The sequence below is a fragment of the Hermetia illucens genome, chromosome 6, assembly GCF_905115235.1.
Source record: "Hermetia illucens chromosome 6, iHerIll2.2.curated.20191125, whole genome shotgun sequence".
In the NCBI taxonomy this organism is placed as follows: Eukaryota; Metazoa; Arthropoda; class Insecta; order Diptera; family Stratiomyidae; genus Hermetia; species Hermetia illucens.
Genome location: NC_051854.1, coordinates 69,353,754 through 69,370,803, shown reverse-complemented (window position 1 = coordinate 69,370,803; position 17,050 = coordinate 69,353,754). Strand labels below are relative to the sequence as shown.

Sequence of the window (17,050 nt, the reverse complement as noted above, 5' to 3'; positions counted from 1 at the left end):
CAGACATACACTAGACCTTAAAAATTCAAAATAGTTCGAGTCCAGTCTAAATTGCAAGATATTCACATGTACACACATATTAAACCCATAAATATTATGCTCATCCTAACCAAACATTTCCTCTTACCGCCCACTGATGCGTACATATATCCGCGTATAGACGCCCGCATCTATGCAAATTCGTTGTGCGTATCTGAATATCTCCGGTGCTAACATATGCATACATATGTATATACATTTATTTAAATTGAGCACTACCTGTAACTTCTTTTAGACCACCATCCACAGTCAGTTATCTCTTTTCTGTCCAGCTGGTTGATCTAATTATTTTTCATTCGATCACCCGCCGCCTGAACAGTCCAAACTAGTAGGTCAGCCCTATCCCACCCACGTTCCGGCCGCCGGTCAACTGCAGACTGTTCAGGACCTCTCTTACGCTGAGATTCTGCGGAAGGTTGAGGGAGATCCAAGGCTAAGCGACCTCGGGGACAATGTCACACGGATCTACGCAGAAGAGAGAACTGTTCCAGGGGCTCCGGAAGACAAAAGACGAAAGAACGGCCAACGACCAGAACTTGGTTGGTAAATCCTTAGCTGAGGAGGTTACAGTGAGGCAGTTTACACACGAGATAACTATCACAACGAGGGAGAATATATGGAGAGAACTTGTGCGGTAATTTCAAATTGTCGACGGTAATGTCGGTGCAATAACGAACTGGCGGTAAGCATACGGTGCCACGCAAACGGCAATCTTCACCTTGCCCGCTGTTTGGGGAAGCAAGTTTCTGGAAGCTGGCAAAGTCAAGTTCGGATGGGTTGTCTGTAGGATCCGGGAGAAAACAACTACTGCTGCAGGTTTTGATGATAAGGCCCGGCCGCATAAAGCGGAAAATGCGGGCTGTCTAGAAAGCAACAATAAGGAAAGAGGAATGAAGGAAATTTTACAGAGGGAGGCGATTTACAAAACTAATCGGAGAGAGCTGCGGAAGGCGATCCGTAAAAGTAAACAGAACTCCTTTCAAGAACTTTGCGAAGAGGCCGATCTCAACCCTTGGGGAAACGTATAGAGTGTTGATGGCATCCCCCGAAGGATATTCCAATTATAACAGATGATGAGCTTACCATTGTTTTCGAAAAGATAAGGACTCAACATGCATCCGCCCTGGATGGAATACCGAAAGTGGCTTTGAAGGCGCAAGCAATTGCAGGTATAAGGATGCTGGTGGTACCACATAATACTGTGCTATCATCGCCCTCGGAGTGAGGAATGCTTTAAACTCAGTACAATGAATTCATATACTAGAATCCTTAAGACAGCTGAAAGTGCCCATGTATATTCAGCTAATCATTAGGAATTATTTCATGGATAGAAAGCTCCTCTATAACACCGACGTAGGCTTAGTTAAATATTTGGTCACTGGCGAAGTGCCTCAAAGATCAGTGTTTGGCGCACTAATCTGGAACGTGATGTACGACAATGTGCTATGCATCAAACTCTTGCGACAAAGCTACCCTTACCAGTTATATAGATGACATCGCAATTATGGTAGCAGACAAACACCTGGAGGATGTTGTCTGGGCATGTGAGACATCGGTTAGGCTGATTGATTGGTTGGTATCACATGGATTAGAGTTAGCAGAACACAAAACTGAGGCTGTACTGGTCAGGAGTTGCAAACTGGAAGAAATTCTCTGGTTTCGTTTGGGATAACAAGTGATAGAGTCCAAGTCTTTCGTCAGAAATCTCGACGTTATGGTGGATCATCGATTGACGTTCAAGCACTTGAGCTACGCGTTCGAGAAAGCATGGCAAAATTGGAGGACCCCAACCATCGAGAAGGCTGTTGTTAGCCAGAGTGCTTTTATCCATTTTACTTTACGCAGCACTAGTTTGGTTAATGTTCAGGCGTATAGAAGAAAATTTTCGTCAGTATATCGTCTGAGTGCATTAAAAGTTGTTAGCGCATTCTGAACAACGCCAGACGAAGAAGCTTCCATAGTCGCGGGAGTGGTGCTCGTTGATATTTTCACTGAGGAGATGCGAAGAATATTTAACTGGAAAGCATGTATTGACCATAATGCCGCAGATTGACGACGGGAAAGGAGAACGCCTATAAGCAGGTGTGGAAGGTGTGGTAAGAACTATGGGAAAATTCCTACAAGTGGATGTGGACCCATACGCTGATTCCAAATATCCAGCTTTGGATTATGCGGAGCCATGGAAATGTCCACTATCACTTGACTCAGTTTCTGACAGGGAATGGTGGATACCGTATTTCTCATCATTTTGGACATGACATGTCCTTATATTGTCTCTTACGCCAATGCACAATTTTTTACATCTAAGATGAACCTAAGGGGTGGTAAACTTCCAAAATATGGTAGTACAGCGTTATTAACTTTATTTGAGCAGATATTGGAATGGGATATTATTTGAGGCCTCAATTTTCTTTGGGTACACCACCATTCTCACAAGTTTCGGCGGGATAGGTTCTGAAAAGAAGACCTGCTTGACTTTCCAGGGCATATATTTCGAGCCTTTACCCACTTATGTTGCACTTAGTATCAAAAATAAGACCAGTTGCCAAAATGACTGATTGAGCCCCTTCATTTGGAATAGGCTATCTTCCACTGATTCAGAAAACCTGTAAATAAGAAATTAGGCTTGAATCCCGGAAATGTTGGGCCTCACGTTGGGCGCCATTTGGAATAAACCTTAAGGAAATAGGTGGTGAGGTCAAATCCATAAGGTACTTTGTTGGACCGCTCCAATACTGAAACTTTCGGAGTTACTGTGGAAAACGTTGTCGGAATGCCTGCGCAGTTACGTGCGACAGCAACGCTCTGATGACTGGGGCTGGTCTCTGGAACTCGACATTTTGGACATATAAACTTACGTGTGTTCGGGCGCCTGCGACCAAAGCAAAAGACTTTGGTATCTTCCCAACAGTCTTCAAACAAATGTCCAATCTGCCGACAATTCCAGCAGACCAAGTCTAAGTCATGATTTTGAATCCCCGATTGAGGATTTCCTAAGACGTTCTTTATGTTTTCACCCTCTTCAGATTCAGCAAAATAGTTACACAATTGGCTAGAGAACCTGCTTGAAAGATGCTCCTTTAAAATTTCTTTCTGATACACTAAATTACGCAGCTCGCGAACCGTACTAGCCGGAAAATAGAGAAGTTGCCTCTGAACGTCGAATCTCAATCAACTACGTAATAACTCTACCAATTTGTCTTCCGTTAAGGAGTTTTTTAGCCTACTGGGTAGCGAACGCACCAGCTTTATAGTAACTGTCGAAATCTTCGGATGGACTGTCCATGCGGTCTCGCATCAGTTCAAGGATATCCCAGTCATCTAGGGAATCCTTAAACTGTTGACGAAAAGCCTCACGAAAAGAGGTCTACTCGACTCGTCCGATATACTGGTGGTAGTACCAGTATCAATCTGCTGCTCTGTCTCTGAGTAGGGTGTGTATATAAGTACACAGCAAGCCCCCTGTAGGGTTGTGTTGGTCAAGGCCTTCACGTGAAAGGGGAACTGGTTGATGGGCAGTTTTTGCTATAATAATCGTTTGCGCAACCGTTTTTGATAATAATAATCGTTGGCGCAACCATCCAATTGGATCAGGGCTTTGAAGTGTGTTAGAGCACTTCATTCAAGACCTTAACGGTACACTACAGTACACTGTAGGAGGCAATGTGGTCAACATTGCGCTCGCCTGAGATTATTACCCTGATTTGATTCAGGTACTCATTCACAGCTGAGTCGACTGGTATCCGACGGCAAATCACGATACAAATTCCACCACTACCAGTGAGATTTGAACCGCGATCTTCCGTACGATAGTCTTGTGCTCTAACCACTCAGCTGTCCGGACACTGTTTTTGATGTGCCATCAAAAGCCAAGTGCCAGGGTGCCAAAATTGTGTAAGCACGATCAGTTGATATGGTATTAAGGAGTCGTGCTGGGTATCCATAAGGTGAATTGTCATCGTCAGAGTCGTTAAAACTGTACAGTCACTCGACTGGATCTTTTTTTTGCTTGTGAGAACGGCAGAGTAGTAGAGACGTCGGTTGCGCATTATTCGCCAGCAATATTGGCTTAAGCTAAGTGTTGAGCGCTGAGGTTTTTTCGTCGTCATCTCTGCTACTCCGAAGATCCGTTCTCTGGCCGCTTGATATTGTTGCAGTCTTACGTGCAACGGTCTCAGAACCGAAAGAATCCGTTTTCTTGAAATCAGTCGGTAGAGCATGAGACTCTTAATCTTTGGGTCATGGATCTTCACTCTCAATTGTGGCACTCGGGTCCAGAGACTTACGGCTCCACGCGCGCGGTCGAGCCGTTTTTTTATTTTCCAGTTTTTGCTCGCGTTCTGGTGTTCATCGTTAGGCCGTTGCGAATTTCTTTGTTTATGGTCTATTTTTAAATCCGGTGCGGACCCGCTCATCGGTATAGATACGTTAATTTTGTACTAATGACACGTGAGGGATCAAAGCGCTCAAAGGACCCCCCCCCCCCCCCCACATTCCCGAGCCTGGCTAGCACAGAGGCGTGTAAGAACGTGTCAACAGAGCACTTTTTAGGTTTCTGGAGTAGCTCTTCCCTCTAGGTCGTTCTCGGTCACTTAGGATGATTGTTTGATCTTCCTATTTCCGCTAGGTTCATTACACGTCATCCTTGTTTTCGGCAGTCGGGTTTTCAATTACGGTTGTTACTTGTTCTAAAAAATCAAGTTCACTCATTAGTTTTTGAAATTTGCTTATGTCACGAGTAATCTGAAATAAATGGAATTGCGCTTCGATTTGTTTAAACCACAATGTAGGTCTCTGCTTCCCAAAGCAAGGATGGTAGCTACCTGATTTTGATTTTCGTTCGAAGAGTCATGAAATTCCCCGTTTGCTTGATCGGGTGAGTGTCGAGATGCCTGCGTAGATTCTGTCATGTTGTGTCCTGAATATCCTCATATTCACAATACTGGATTCACAATGGTTCTCGTAACCAAAAATAAAAACATCCGTTTTTAAACTCAATAAACAATAATTTATTCGCCTTACCAACAGTGGCTTGACATTTTGAATTTTTAACAACTCGTTGGGTAAGGTTATGACACACTTTATCCCCAAAGATTCTCTGCGTCGATCTCCGCGCCAATATTCTCTCTCGGTGCAACTATTTTATCGTTGGGCAGCACGGCGGTGCTGCGATAGTACTATGTTGGGTGACATCATGTTCAGTGCCCACGTCGGCAGAAACAACATGATCTAGGTCGACCAACGCGGAAGACGTTCTGTCAATTAATGTAGATAGGAAGAGTGCGGTCAACCAAAAGTTGTTGTTGGAGTTTATATTCCGACCAATTCAACTTGCCTCTCATTCCAAAGGTGAAGATCCATGGCTCATTGGAAGGCAAACAAATGTCATCAGCGTAATTGAAATATTTGAGGATAATAATTACAAATAGTATCAACGGCAAGATACAACCCCGACGGACTTCGCTTTGAATATCAAATTTCTCTGATATTTTATCTGGATACAATACGAGATTTTGGGCCATCATATGCCACTCTGATAATAGCTATTAATTTCACAGGAATATCCTTCCTGCATAAAGCACATCATTTACAATCCTTTTTGACATTGTTGAAAGCTTTCTCGAAATCGATAAAGAGCAGGGTCCAAAGTGTTCTGGGGGGTGTTGATGTGCTAAATGTCGCCAACCTTTTGTCCTTTGTTGATCGAGCTTTTGAGATGTGTTTTGATGCGAGCTATGATCTTTGCGAAGCCAGAGAGCACGTTGATACTCCTCCTGTTGCCACACTGAAAACAAGTACCCTTTGGCCGATGTCAGCATTTCTCTCAAATGCTGTTGATTGTAAAGTGGTCAATCTATTTCCTTGCATGGTGTTGGCCAGTTGAAGCCAAACTGGCTTTATGACAAGCTCTGGGCTCGAACAATGTGCAACCAATGGTGAGGCAGAGGAAGTTGCAGAAGTCCACAAATCTCGCACCATGGCCGTTACGGATGTCAAAACCGTGTTTTCCTACCACATGATCCAAATATTCAGAAAGACGAGAAAACACTTTGAATAATGGTGACATCTTACTTTTGCTGTGGAAAAGTAGAGTTTATTATCTGGGTAATTTACGGGGACTATAGGCGACCTCGAAATAGGTAGCATGGACTTGGTTAATATTTTGTCAGCGCCTCTACACCTATAGTTTACTGGTGCAGCTTGCCTTTCCTTTTAGGCGGTAACTCCGTTGGATTTCCTTGTACCACTTGAATGGTATTAGTCACTTTCTGTGCACTTTCAGTAACTTTCCAACATATCCTAATAACTTGTACGTACTGCTACCAGTGCCCAAATTCAAGTTATCCAGTGCACCTCGTTATGCGCATTTCAATGGAAAATCTGCATATGAATCCTTCACAATGAAACGTCCTACTTACAACTCACTTTCCAAGATCGTGGGAAAGTTACTATCACCTTACTACATACTCGTATTCCCCATTTATGTATTAATACCTCAACAGCTCCACCATGACCTCCCATGCTTCAGCGCGGTATACGCACGCAATTGCCGTCTGCGCACGTACCAACCATTAATGAATTCTTCCTTATTCAGCGATTAAGTCACCGCGCTTCTTCCTAAGCTTGGCCAACGTGATGCGGGGGATATTTTCTTCTTTTCGGTTAATTATGCTCGCAAGAAGACATGGTTCTGTCCACCAGTTACAATGTAATCATTAACCTATTGAATGAGCAAATATTGGAATATTCGATTGCTATTATGTATCGTGGCTTAGCTGTTGCCGCGATGGTTGGTTTCTGGGGTCTGTTAAGATTCAAAGTTAACAACGAGGACGACCGAGATGAAGACGGCGATGGCCACGTTCGAACAAGACGTGCGCGATCAAACGCCATGCGGATCCTACCGATTGTTACTCAACGGTACCACATAGCAGCCTATGTGGGTATTAACTATGCTGGATACTTCTGAGCCTATGCTATGGAGCAGTCACGATTTCCCAATGAATAATATACTTCCGTAAATGGGTGGTATAGTGCATGATTGCGGAACCTTTTGTTTTCGCCATGTGCGCAGAGTATGTTAGATGCCCATTTTCCTCAAAGCGAGTTCCACATTAAGCGCACTTAATTTTCCAAGTCAATTTCACTATTGCTTTTCAGTTGTGACAAAATTTATGCTTCAGATTCAGAATTCAAGGTTCTTGTTTAGTGGAAAGTCTCTCCTGAACTGCCATGGATACATTCACAGTTATACCTCCACATATCTTTAACCGAGTGAATCTGATGATTTTCTTTTCCATTCGATTATCAGACAAAATTTTGATAGATATTTCCTACAATTTTTTTCTTATTGTCCCTTATTACAATAGTCTGGAGTTACTTTTTGGTTGGTTGACGCGATTACGAATGTGCGGAATTTGCACATATTAATGGTGCTGAAAAACTTTCCCTTTTCTTTTCCGAGATTGAAGGACCGATACTTCAAAATGTATACATTTTATGAACACAGCGGTATCTGTGCATCCTTCCAAACGATATTTGTCCCATCGCAATGTTAAATTGTCATTCTTGGCTTCACACCTTCTTCCAATGAATCGGAAACCGGAAACCTTCAGGTATGAGTCGTACATAAAAGCGTACGAATATTTGGGTACATGATGGTTTAATAGTGGAGAAGCGGCTATACAGACGGAAAAAGGAAAACTGGGGGAACCAATAAGTATGTGCACTCAAGACATACAACTGAACAACCAGAATAGGGGTGAGACGGAGGTCCTGTCAACTGAAAATGACTAGCACCTCCGATTCGAAGCGAGGCATTATCTGTCTCACTTACAAAAAGGTACAAGAGGTATCACATTGCTGAGTACAATCTGTAACATATTGTCCGTTATCTTGCTGGGTTGGATAGGCCCATATGCCCATACCGAAAAGTTTTCACTCCAGTTAAATCAATAACAGATAAGATTTCCCCTATGCGGCAAGCGGTGGAAAAACTATAGGAACATGACCATCAGTGACACCATTTGATCATCGACTTCAAGGCCGTTAGACCATTAGAGAATTCCGACGAAATTGGTCAGACTAACTAGGCTGACCCTGACCAATGTGCGAGGCCAGATAAAAGCAAGAGGATGTCCTATAGTGCCCTATTTTTAACCTTACCCTGGAAAAGGTGATGCGTGATGTTGCCGAGAGACAACAATCCCCTTAAGTCCACCCAACTACTGGCCTATGCTGACGATATTGACATTATGGGAGGAACTACCCAAGGTAAACAGTCTACCTTCAACATTAATGAAGGCAAGACGAAGTATATGGTGGCAACGTCATCGAACTGCACTGGTCAAACGAGAATAATGAAGATAGAAGACTGCAACTTTGAGGCCGTTGATAATTTTTCCTTTCTTAGGTCGAGAATCACAACTATGACGATCAAATCCGCACGCGGGTGTTGGCTGCCAACAGAGGTGGTTTCAGCTTACAAAAACTGTTTCGCTCGAAACATCTCACCATAGGGTCAAAGTTCTTACTGTACAAGGCTGTATTCCTTGAAGACGTGGGTTCTTAGCAAGCAAATTGCGAATTTTTAGCCGCGTTCGAGAGAAGAATTTTTGGTCCCCTACATGAGGATGAAAGACTCCGTACCCTCTATAAAGATGAGATCTATGATATCACGACCGCTTTTACTCAAAAGGTTGCGGTGGGCGGGTCACTTAATCGGTATGGCCGAGGATGATCCAGCCCGAAAAATCTCTAAGGGCGCTATCTATGGTAGAAGAAAACGAGGCGGTCAGAACGACCTCGGTGTAAAACTATCGTGTCTGGATTTTCTTACTAAGGCGGGCCTAGACCGGATACCAGTTGTTACGCCGTTGTTGATGATGATGGTTGGATAATTCATAGTGTGTACAAGTTCAATATACCTGATATACAGTTTTATGTGGTACCTACATTTTATCTCCTAGATCTTCGATATATCACAACAAAGCTTTCCTATGCTGGCGGTAATTCTTCGCAAATTCCTTTAGTCTAGCTGATTGCCATTTCACCTTCCTTACTTTGGATATCCCGTTAATTTTATTTTCGTTCAAAGTTCATGGTTGAACTTTAAATTCAACATCGCCGGGATAGTAGTAAAAACTGCCTTAAAACAAATTCTCGTTCGCCTCCGCTATAAACAAACGTAGGATTTGCATCCAATAATATGCAGCATGAGCAAGCTTATGTGAAAGCAAAAGGTAATTTCGCAATATTAGGAAGGTTTTGTATTAAAATTTTTAATATTTCCTCCTTCGCGGCCCTTTTAGTGAGCGGCCCTTTGAGTTAGATTACGACCGTCTATGTCTTCCAGCTTGCATTGAACTGTTCCAACCTTCCCGTTGACCTTTCTGCTGATCCAGTTTATCATTGTACCGCTTGGCGTAACCCTTCTGCTGCATCTCTCCTGCATGGGTGACCACTCTTTCACCCTTTCCCTAAAAACGACGTGTTAGGGCAAAGTCCTCACCGAGACGTGCTTGCCTGAACGAAGAGCAGAATTGATGGATGACAATTTGCTATCTCATCCTCTTTTATTAGAATTGATGTAAGCGCGTATAGCAGTCAACATTTACTCTCTGATCGTCGCTGGGTGTATAATGAGAGGTAGATGTGTTGGAATGACATACTGGTTCAGATGATTGTTAAAAGCCGTAGATTTAAACTGTACCTCATTATCAGACGTTATCGATTCGAGGATTCCAAATGCATGGAATATTCACTTCTTCAAGTATTCTGCTGGCACGTTCGCGGTGATTCATTAAGTTGACTTCACGGATAAAAACTTCGAGAGAATAGAGAACGACTATTATTCCAAAGTTTCCGACATGAGTTCGTAGCATCAATACACAAGCGGTCAAACACCCTATCGAAGATGAGCGTTTTTCCCATTTAATCGTTTGGTTGAGAGCTTTTGACGTTTTGCGTGTTTTGCAATTACGAATGACTTGTGAAACCATTTTAGCCAAATAGAACCACAATTGCAGCGTTTTAACAAAACTTCTTCCCCTGCTTGGTCGCGATCTCCTAGGGTCTCTTAAGAGTTTGGTGACCTCTGTACTGGTCAAATACTCTCCAATTCTCCACACTTAAGAATCACATTGTCGGTTAGTAGGGTGATGTCAAGGACCCCTTTCTAACCCCAATAATTCACCAAGCCCCGGAAATCGAAGGTTGGTGTAGTGCCCCTGTTACACACGGATAGGGTTGTAGTGACAATAAAATCTAAGAATGACTCATTTCTCCCATTAATTTCCGAGCTGCCTCAAATTATATGCTCTGCATTGTCGCCGCAGGCTGTCAATAGGTTGGGCTTCGTTGTTATTATGATGCTCATCAAATCCTGTAGTTCTTCTCGCGAAGCTGATCAGTTGTACGCCATGTAAGCCGGGGAAATATACACGTTTTCTGCCCGCCTTTGCTCTAGTTTGACCACGACTAGGTCGCTGCAACTCAGATCCGGATGCGGAAAAGCGTGCAGACTCTTCCTCGCGAGGGTACATACTCTAGGTCTGTCCTTCGAATGCTGCAGATTTACCTGCGTTACCCTCAGCATGATCTGCTTGCGTCGAGGGTTTGTCGGTCCTCGTCGGATAGTTGATCCTCAGCTAGTTGGCGGCGTCGATTGGATCCAGGTCGTCGTCCGGTTTTGTAGAGCGAACCACCTTCACCTTTGCGTTCCTAACTCCGAATCGCACTTTACAGTCTAACTTTCCCAGTGCCTCCAGGTACTCTCCATTCATACAGAACAGAAAAGTTTAGCTGTTCACCTGGGGTTTTTCCTCCTTGATAACTACCCATTCGTCCATGGGAATCCTGGGGTTTTGAAATCGTAGGGATTGGACGAGCTTGTCGTTATCCATGCAGATCTTCGGCAACCAGATGCGAGCGACCGGTCTCTTGGGAATCTAGTCGTTGAGTTTTATGCCCTCCCAGGCGTCGCTGATCTTATGGCCGCACGAACCGAGAAAGTCCCTGGAGAATTGGTCTTCGCAAGCTATATCGCGGACCACTTGAGAGCAATCAAACCAAGCGATGGATCCCGTGTGTTTTTTTGGCGTCCAGGAGACATTCTATGACCATTTCCGACAGCCTGGTCTCACCTGCGGGGTTGGCTTGCCGCTGGCACAATTGTCATCCACACGCCACACGTAAGTGGCACTGGCCACCTCGCTGAATGGTTTTGCAGTTCGTGGCCCATGGGCTTCCTGTTGCTGCTTATTGCGAGTCCAAACTTGCTCACAAAATCAGCACCAATGTATAAATTGTTGACTAACGACGGGATAAGGAAGGGCGTCGACCACCGACACTATGCGTACTGCTGAGATGCGAGTCTCGGTGATTGTCCTCAGATCGATGCGTAATCTGCTCGTCGTTAATGCTTTTCCGTTTAAAACAACTTATGATGGCTCTGGTAGCAGTCAATCCTGAGTGCGTTTACCTAAGACTGTGACTTCGGCATAAGGACGGAAATCATGGTTCGCTTGACTTGTGGGAATGACATAATGATGGAAGCGGCATAGTGGTTATTTGCTCCTCTTTGAAAATTCGTCCCCCGGCCACTTGACGGCCCTCAAACCAAAAGCATCGGTTTCCATGAAATAGTAGTTGGTGGAGACAAATCCAAGCATGTCGAAGCTAAATTGTCCGACCGCCTCAACGCGGCAAGTAACTGGTTGATGGCTTCCGGTGATAGACCACGCACAGGTTAAGGACACGTGAAGTTTTGTACAATGACACTAAGAAGGAAAGACTGAAGTGTTTCAAGGACCCCCCTCCTCTACATTCCCAAGCCTGGCTGGTGTAGAGGCAAGGAAACGCGTGTTTACGAAACACTTAGGTGAAGCTTCAGTTTTTGCGGGCGGACCATCACAGTCAGTTTCGACACTTTTTTAGACTGTGGGATAGCTCTTCCTCTCTCCCCTCTTGGTCATTCCAGGCCACTCAGGATGGTCTTATGACACTATTCATTATAAGTGCCTATTTCGTTGCAGGCTTATTCAATTCCCCATTATTATTGAGCTGGCAGTAACCGGTATGTTTTTATTCCTGACCTAGGAACCTCAGAGAATAGCACCCCATTCTTTTTACTTAAACTAAATTTGTGTTACTTCTGCTTTTTACAGTAAATGTTGAGTAAGGTTATTAGCAGTGCTTCGGGGTTATCAGCTCAACATTTCTAATGCAACAATTCTATCCATCGGACTGCAATCTTCACCTGGCTTTCTTACTAATTCCCTCAAGCTTAAAGCTAATGAAGGTTGTTAACCTTAAAAGTATTCTTTCCAGTTATTTAAATATTTCTGTTTGTGAAGATAATTTTTCTTTTCGTTTCTACAAATGGTTTCTATCTATTTGCAAACAGTCTGATTGGCTGACACTAGAAAATTCGACAGTGTAGTGGCAATAAAATGCCTAATGAAACAAATTGCGCTAAGACCCTTAATTCTAATGCAATTAAAAACGAAATTGAAGTTCGCATGATTACCACATATTGTGGCAACCAAATTTTTGGGTATATAAAAGTAACAATTCTGTTCAGACTGGAATCATTTCCTCCACAATGGCGTTCAAAGGAAGTACGAGTATAGGTTTGTTGGTTTTAATTATTTATGCACAGTATTCGAAAGGTAAGGAGGAATTTGGAAAGATCTAATTTTCGAACTCATTTATTTAAAGTGTTGATTACAGGGCAAATAAACGGAGAGTCACGTATTGTTGGAGGGACTCCTATACAAGGGCATGTTCCATACCAGGCATCACTTCAGGGAAGAACGAGTGGTAGTGGCATAGTAGACAGACTCCTTCAATTGATGCTCATGCAAAGTCTTTCGGAATATTCTCATTACTGCGGAGCTTGCATCATATCTAAGGAGCATGTTCTCACAGCAGCTCATTGCATGGATGGAGCAGATCACACGCAAATAACAGTTGTGGTCGGGACATCGTCTCGTTTAAGGGGTGGCCGTCGATATGCGATTGCATCTTATGTCAATCACCCCGATTATGGTAAACTTCGCAGGAACGATATTTCGATCATTACTGTAGCAGAACCTTTCACCTTTGGACCAACGATTAATAAAATTGATTTTCGAGGGCCGGCTGAAATACTAAGCGGGATGAGGGTCAAATTAAGTGGATGGGGCTATACAACGCCTTTGGCTACATTCTCGTTACCTATCGGATTGAGAGCGATCATTTTGCGAATAATTTCCAATGAGGAATGCAGATCTAAAGGATACAATGTTTCAGAAGACGAGATGTGTACTAGTTCGGGAATATTAAGAGGAGCCTGCATGGTGAGTAGATTGAATTATTTATAATTATGAATTATCACTTTAACTTGTTACTATATAAAGAATTCGATTTTAGGGTGATTCAGGCGGACCGTTAGTCACTTTAGATGGAAAAAAATTAATTGGTTTAGTATCACGTGGTTCGAGCTTATGTGGAGCCGGACGTCCTGAAGTTTACACTCGGGTCGCACCATTTGTGTCATGGATAGAAAAGGAAATTGGTCTGACTTCATCCCCAGAAACTCAAGCGTCAACATCCTCTCCTCCGGCTCACACTTCTACTGTTGCGATCCCCACAACCACACCTTCCCCCGCAACCACACCAAAACCTACAACCAAACCTGCATCTTCAGCCACACCAACAGCTACCAAGCCTACACCTGCATCCACACCAAGCCCTACCAAACCAAAACCTGCAGTCACACCTACTCCTGCAAGCATTCCTACACCTGCAGCCACACCAACAGCTACCAAACCTTCACCTGCAATTAAACCTACACCTGCAACCACACCAACCCCTACCAAACCAAAACCTGCAGCCACATCTACTCCTGCAAGCATACCTACACCTGTAGCCACACCAGCAGCTACCAAACCTTCATCTGCAGCTACACCCAATCCTGTAACCATACCTTCACCTGCAATCCCACCTACGCCTTCAGCAACTCCACCGCTTTCTACTAAGGCCCCTACATCAGGGTCCATCGTAACAGCATTTACTCCCGTGGGAGCGCAGACAGTTCAAACCTTAGCTCCAACTACAGCAATTCCAGCAACTTCAGCACCAAGCACTACAGCTATATTGGAATCGAGTACAGGATTCACAGCGATGGATAATGTGGAAGCTATCACTGAACCTGCCGCGGAAGTAGCAGCCGCGATTGTTACGGAGCCAACTACGGCAATAGCTATGGATCCAGTCACGGAACAGGCTATAGAACCGGAAATTGTAGTTACACCTAGCACGATTGACACAACGATTCAGCTGTAAGTTGAAGGGAAGCTGGAGAAAAAACTGCAAAACCAAACAGATATATGTATGTATATGTATATATCCTTGCGATATTTAATTCAGGGATTTCATATTTTAAAGCAACAATTCTAACAAAATGATCTGTGTGTATGTAAAATAAGCCTGTAGTGAAGGTGATCAAGGAGTTTATCTTCTTATCGGACTCATAACCCAAAAGGGATGAAGGCGGGAATTGAACACAAATATTAGTATCGTGGCTATCAGCCATTGCCGCGCACTGGGAATTCATACTACCACAGATGCCTTTTCGGGTTACGAAGCAGGATATCCTTAGAGCAATCAGTTGAGTGCATTTAGTTCTCCTCAGATTTGGATTGAGGCAAAATTTTACGAGAGTGTCACTCGAAGATTTCCAAGTGGAAATCAGAATGGGTGGTTAGGTAGACTTCGCATTGTGTAGCCAGCGCAACTTGGGTCCCGCATGACAAAGCTCTAGATAAGCGTCTTCTAATTTTGGCACTCCAGCCACAGTTCCTCTTTGTAGGCTGCATGTAACCGGATTGTTACAGCGCCCATACGTACATAGGTGGTCAAAGGGTAGTGTAGGTCCCAGGGCGAAACGTGGATTGGTACCCACGATGGAGCATAAAACCTGAGAAACGCCGGCTGAACCAACCCCAACAGCTCTACTACCAAACCCTATCTCCACCTCCACATGGTAACCGAACGAAAAGTTCCAGACGATGAAGGATGAATGCGAGTTTCCCGCGCCTAAAAACGGGATAAATTGTATCAACTGATCCTCCAGATCCTACACGTAAAAACAAAGTTACGAAGCCACTGAAGGAGTCTCGGACAGGATGGATTTCAAAACGACGAACCCGGCAAAGAAAACGGAATAACGATTTGCTCATTTTCTCATAGAACGTGCGCTCCCTGTACAGACTGAATGCTGCTGAGCAGCTAGGCGATATATATATATAAGTCTGATGTAACAGTGTTGCAAGAGATGTGATGGACCGATTTCCTGGATAAGAGTCGCTACACCACATATATTAACGGCCATCCAGTAAACCATGTACTCGGGGTAGGTTTCTTAGTCAAGCAAAAAATGAAACCTGCTGTTATCGGCTTCCAAAATATAAGCAAAATGCTATGCACACTGTGTTTGCGAAGCAAATTTAGAAATATAAGGCTCATTAACGTTCACGCCCCTACAGAGGAGACTGCAGAGTCGGAGAAGAATACCTTAAACGAGGCAGTTGAACGGACCATCAAAGTCTGTCTCAGGTATGATATGAAAATCATACTTGGAGATTTCAACAGTTAAGTAGGAACATAGACCGCATTCAGACGATACGTCGGCTCCCATAGCTTACATAGGGATACCAATGATATCGACTTGCGGATTATTCAGTCAGCAGTATCGCGCGAAATGAAAGCGGTCCACAAACTTACGTGGACCTCTCCAGACGGGACCACTTTCAACCAAATTGACCACGTGCTGATTGAATGTCGCCACCTCTCAGCCTAGATAAAGTCAAAACATATAGGGGGGCTAATATAGACTCGGATCACTATCTTGTCGGCCTAGTGCTCCGAGCTCGAATTACAACCCCACCTACAACCCCCTCTGACAATCAGGTGAAAGTAAATACTGAAGCCATCCACAACACAGCCCTCCATAACACCTATAAGGGGGAAGTGAATGCCACAATAACCACACCTAACAGATGTCCTGGAGCTGAAGCATGAACATCACAACCACCTGAAGAACGTTATCACTGATAACGCAAAAGAAGTCAGAATGACTGGTTTGACGATAAATGTGGGCTAGCTACGTAATGGAACAATGCTGCATACCGAGTAATGTTACATTTCCAAGGAACGTGGAACTCCGGCGAGCAGAGAAGTGACTTCACAGACGGAAAAAGGAAGCCTGGCAAAACCAACAAGTCCGTGAACCCGAAAAGTACAGGGAGCAACCGCACCAGGCGCGCAACAACCAACAAGTCAGCAAGATGAATCCTTATACACCTGGATGCTCATCCTGCCGAGACAAAGAGGGAAATTTCCTATAAAACCGGCATATTGGAGCGATAGGTTGAGTACTTTGATGAACTACTGAACAACCAGAACATCGGCGAGTTGGAGGTGCCGCCAACTGAAGACGACGGACAAATACTGCCACCACCAAGTTTAGGAGAAACAGTCCATGCAATTCATCGGCTTAAAAATCATAAGTCGTCAGGAGCCAATGGAATTATAGCCGAACTGGTTAAATATGGAGGCGACCAATTAGACTAAGTGGTTCATCAACTTGTGTTCAAGATGTGGGACAGCGAATCAATACCCGACGATTGGCAACGGGGCATTATCTGTCTTATACATAAAAAGGGTGAGATCACACAGTGCAGCAATTATAGAGGTATCACGTTGCTGAGTACCATCTATAGGATATTCCCCGCTATCTTGCTAGGCTAATAGCTCCATATGCCCAGAACATCATTGGCCCATCCCAAAGAGGCTTCACTCCAGGCAAATCAGCAACATATCACATTTTCTGTCTGTGGCAAGCGATGGAAAAACTGTTGGAATATGGACATGGGTTGCACCATCTTTTCATAGACTTTAAAGTCGCCTATGGCAGCGTAGCCAGGGTAAAACTGAACACGGCTATGAGAGAATTCGTTATCCCGAC

The 17,050-nt window shown here is 44.0% G+C and overlaps 1 protein-coding gene across 1 annotated transcript; it reads left to right on the top strand.

Moving 5' to 3' along the window:
• Positions 1-12,608: 12,608 nt before the first annotated feature.
• Positions 12,609-14,536, top strand: LOC119660354 (transmembrane protease serine 9-like). The gene is made up of 3 exons (XM_038068853.1): positions 12,609-12,710; positions 12,772-13,379; positions 13,453-14,536. The coding sequence occupies exons 1-3, from the start codon at positions 12,644-12,646 to the stop codon at positions 14,365-14,367; spliced, it is 1,590 nt and encodes a 529-aa protein (XP_037924781.1). The 5' UTR covers positions 12,609-12,643; the 3' UTR covers positions 14,368-14,536.
• Positions 14,537-17,050: the final 2,514 nt, after the last annotated feature.

Coding starts and splice junctions, on each gene's coding strand:
- LOC119660354 (XM_038068853.1), top strand. CDS start 12,644: ATGGCGTTCAAAGGAAGTACGAGTATAGGTTTGTTGGTTTTAATTATT. Junction 12,711..12,771: donor TTATGCACAGTATTCGAAAG/GTAAGGAGGAAT, acceptor TGTTGATTACAG/GGCAAATAAACGGAGAGTCA. Junction 13,380..13,452: donor TATTAAGAGGAGCCTGCATG/GTGAGTAGATTG, acceptor ATTCGATTTTAG/GGTGATTCAGGCGGACCGTT.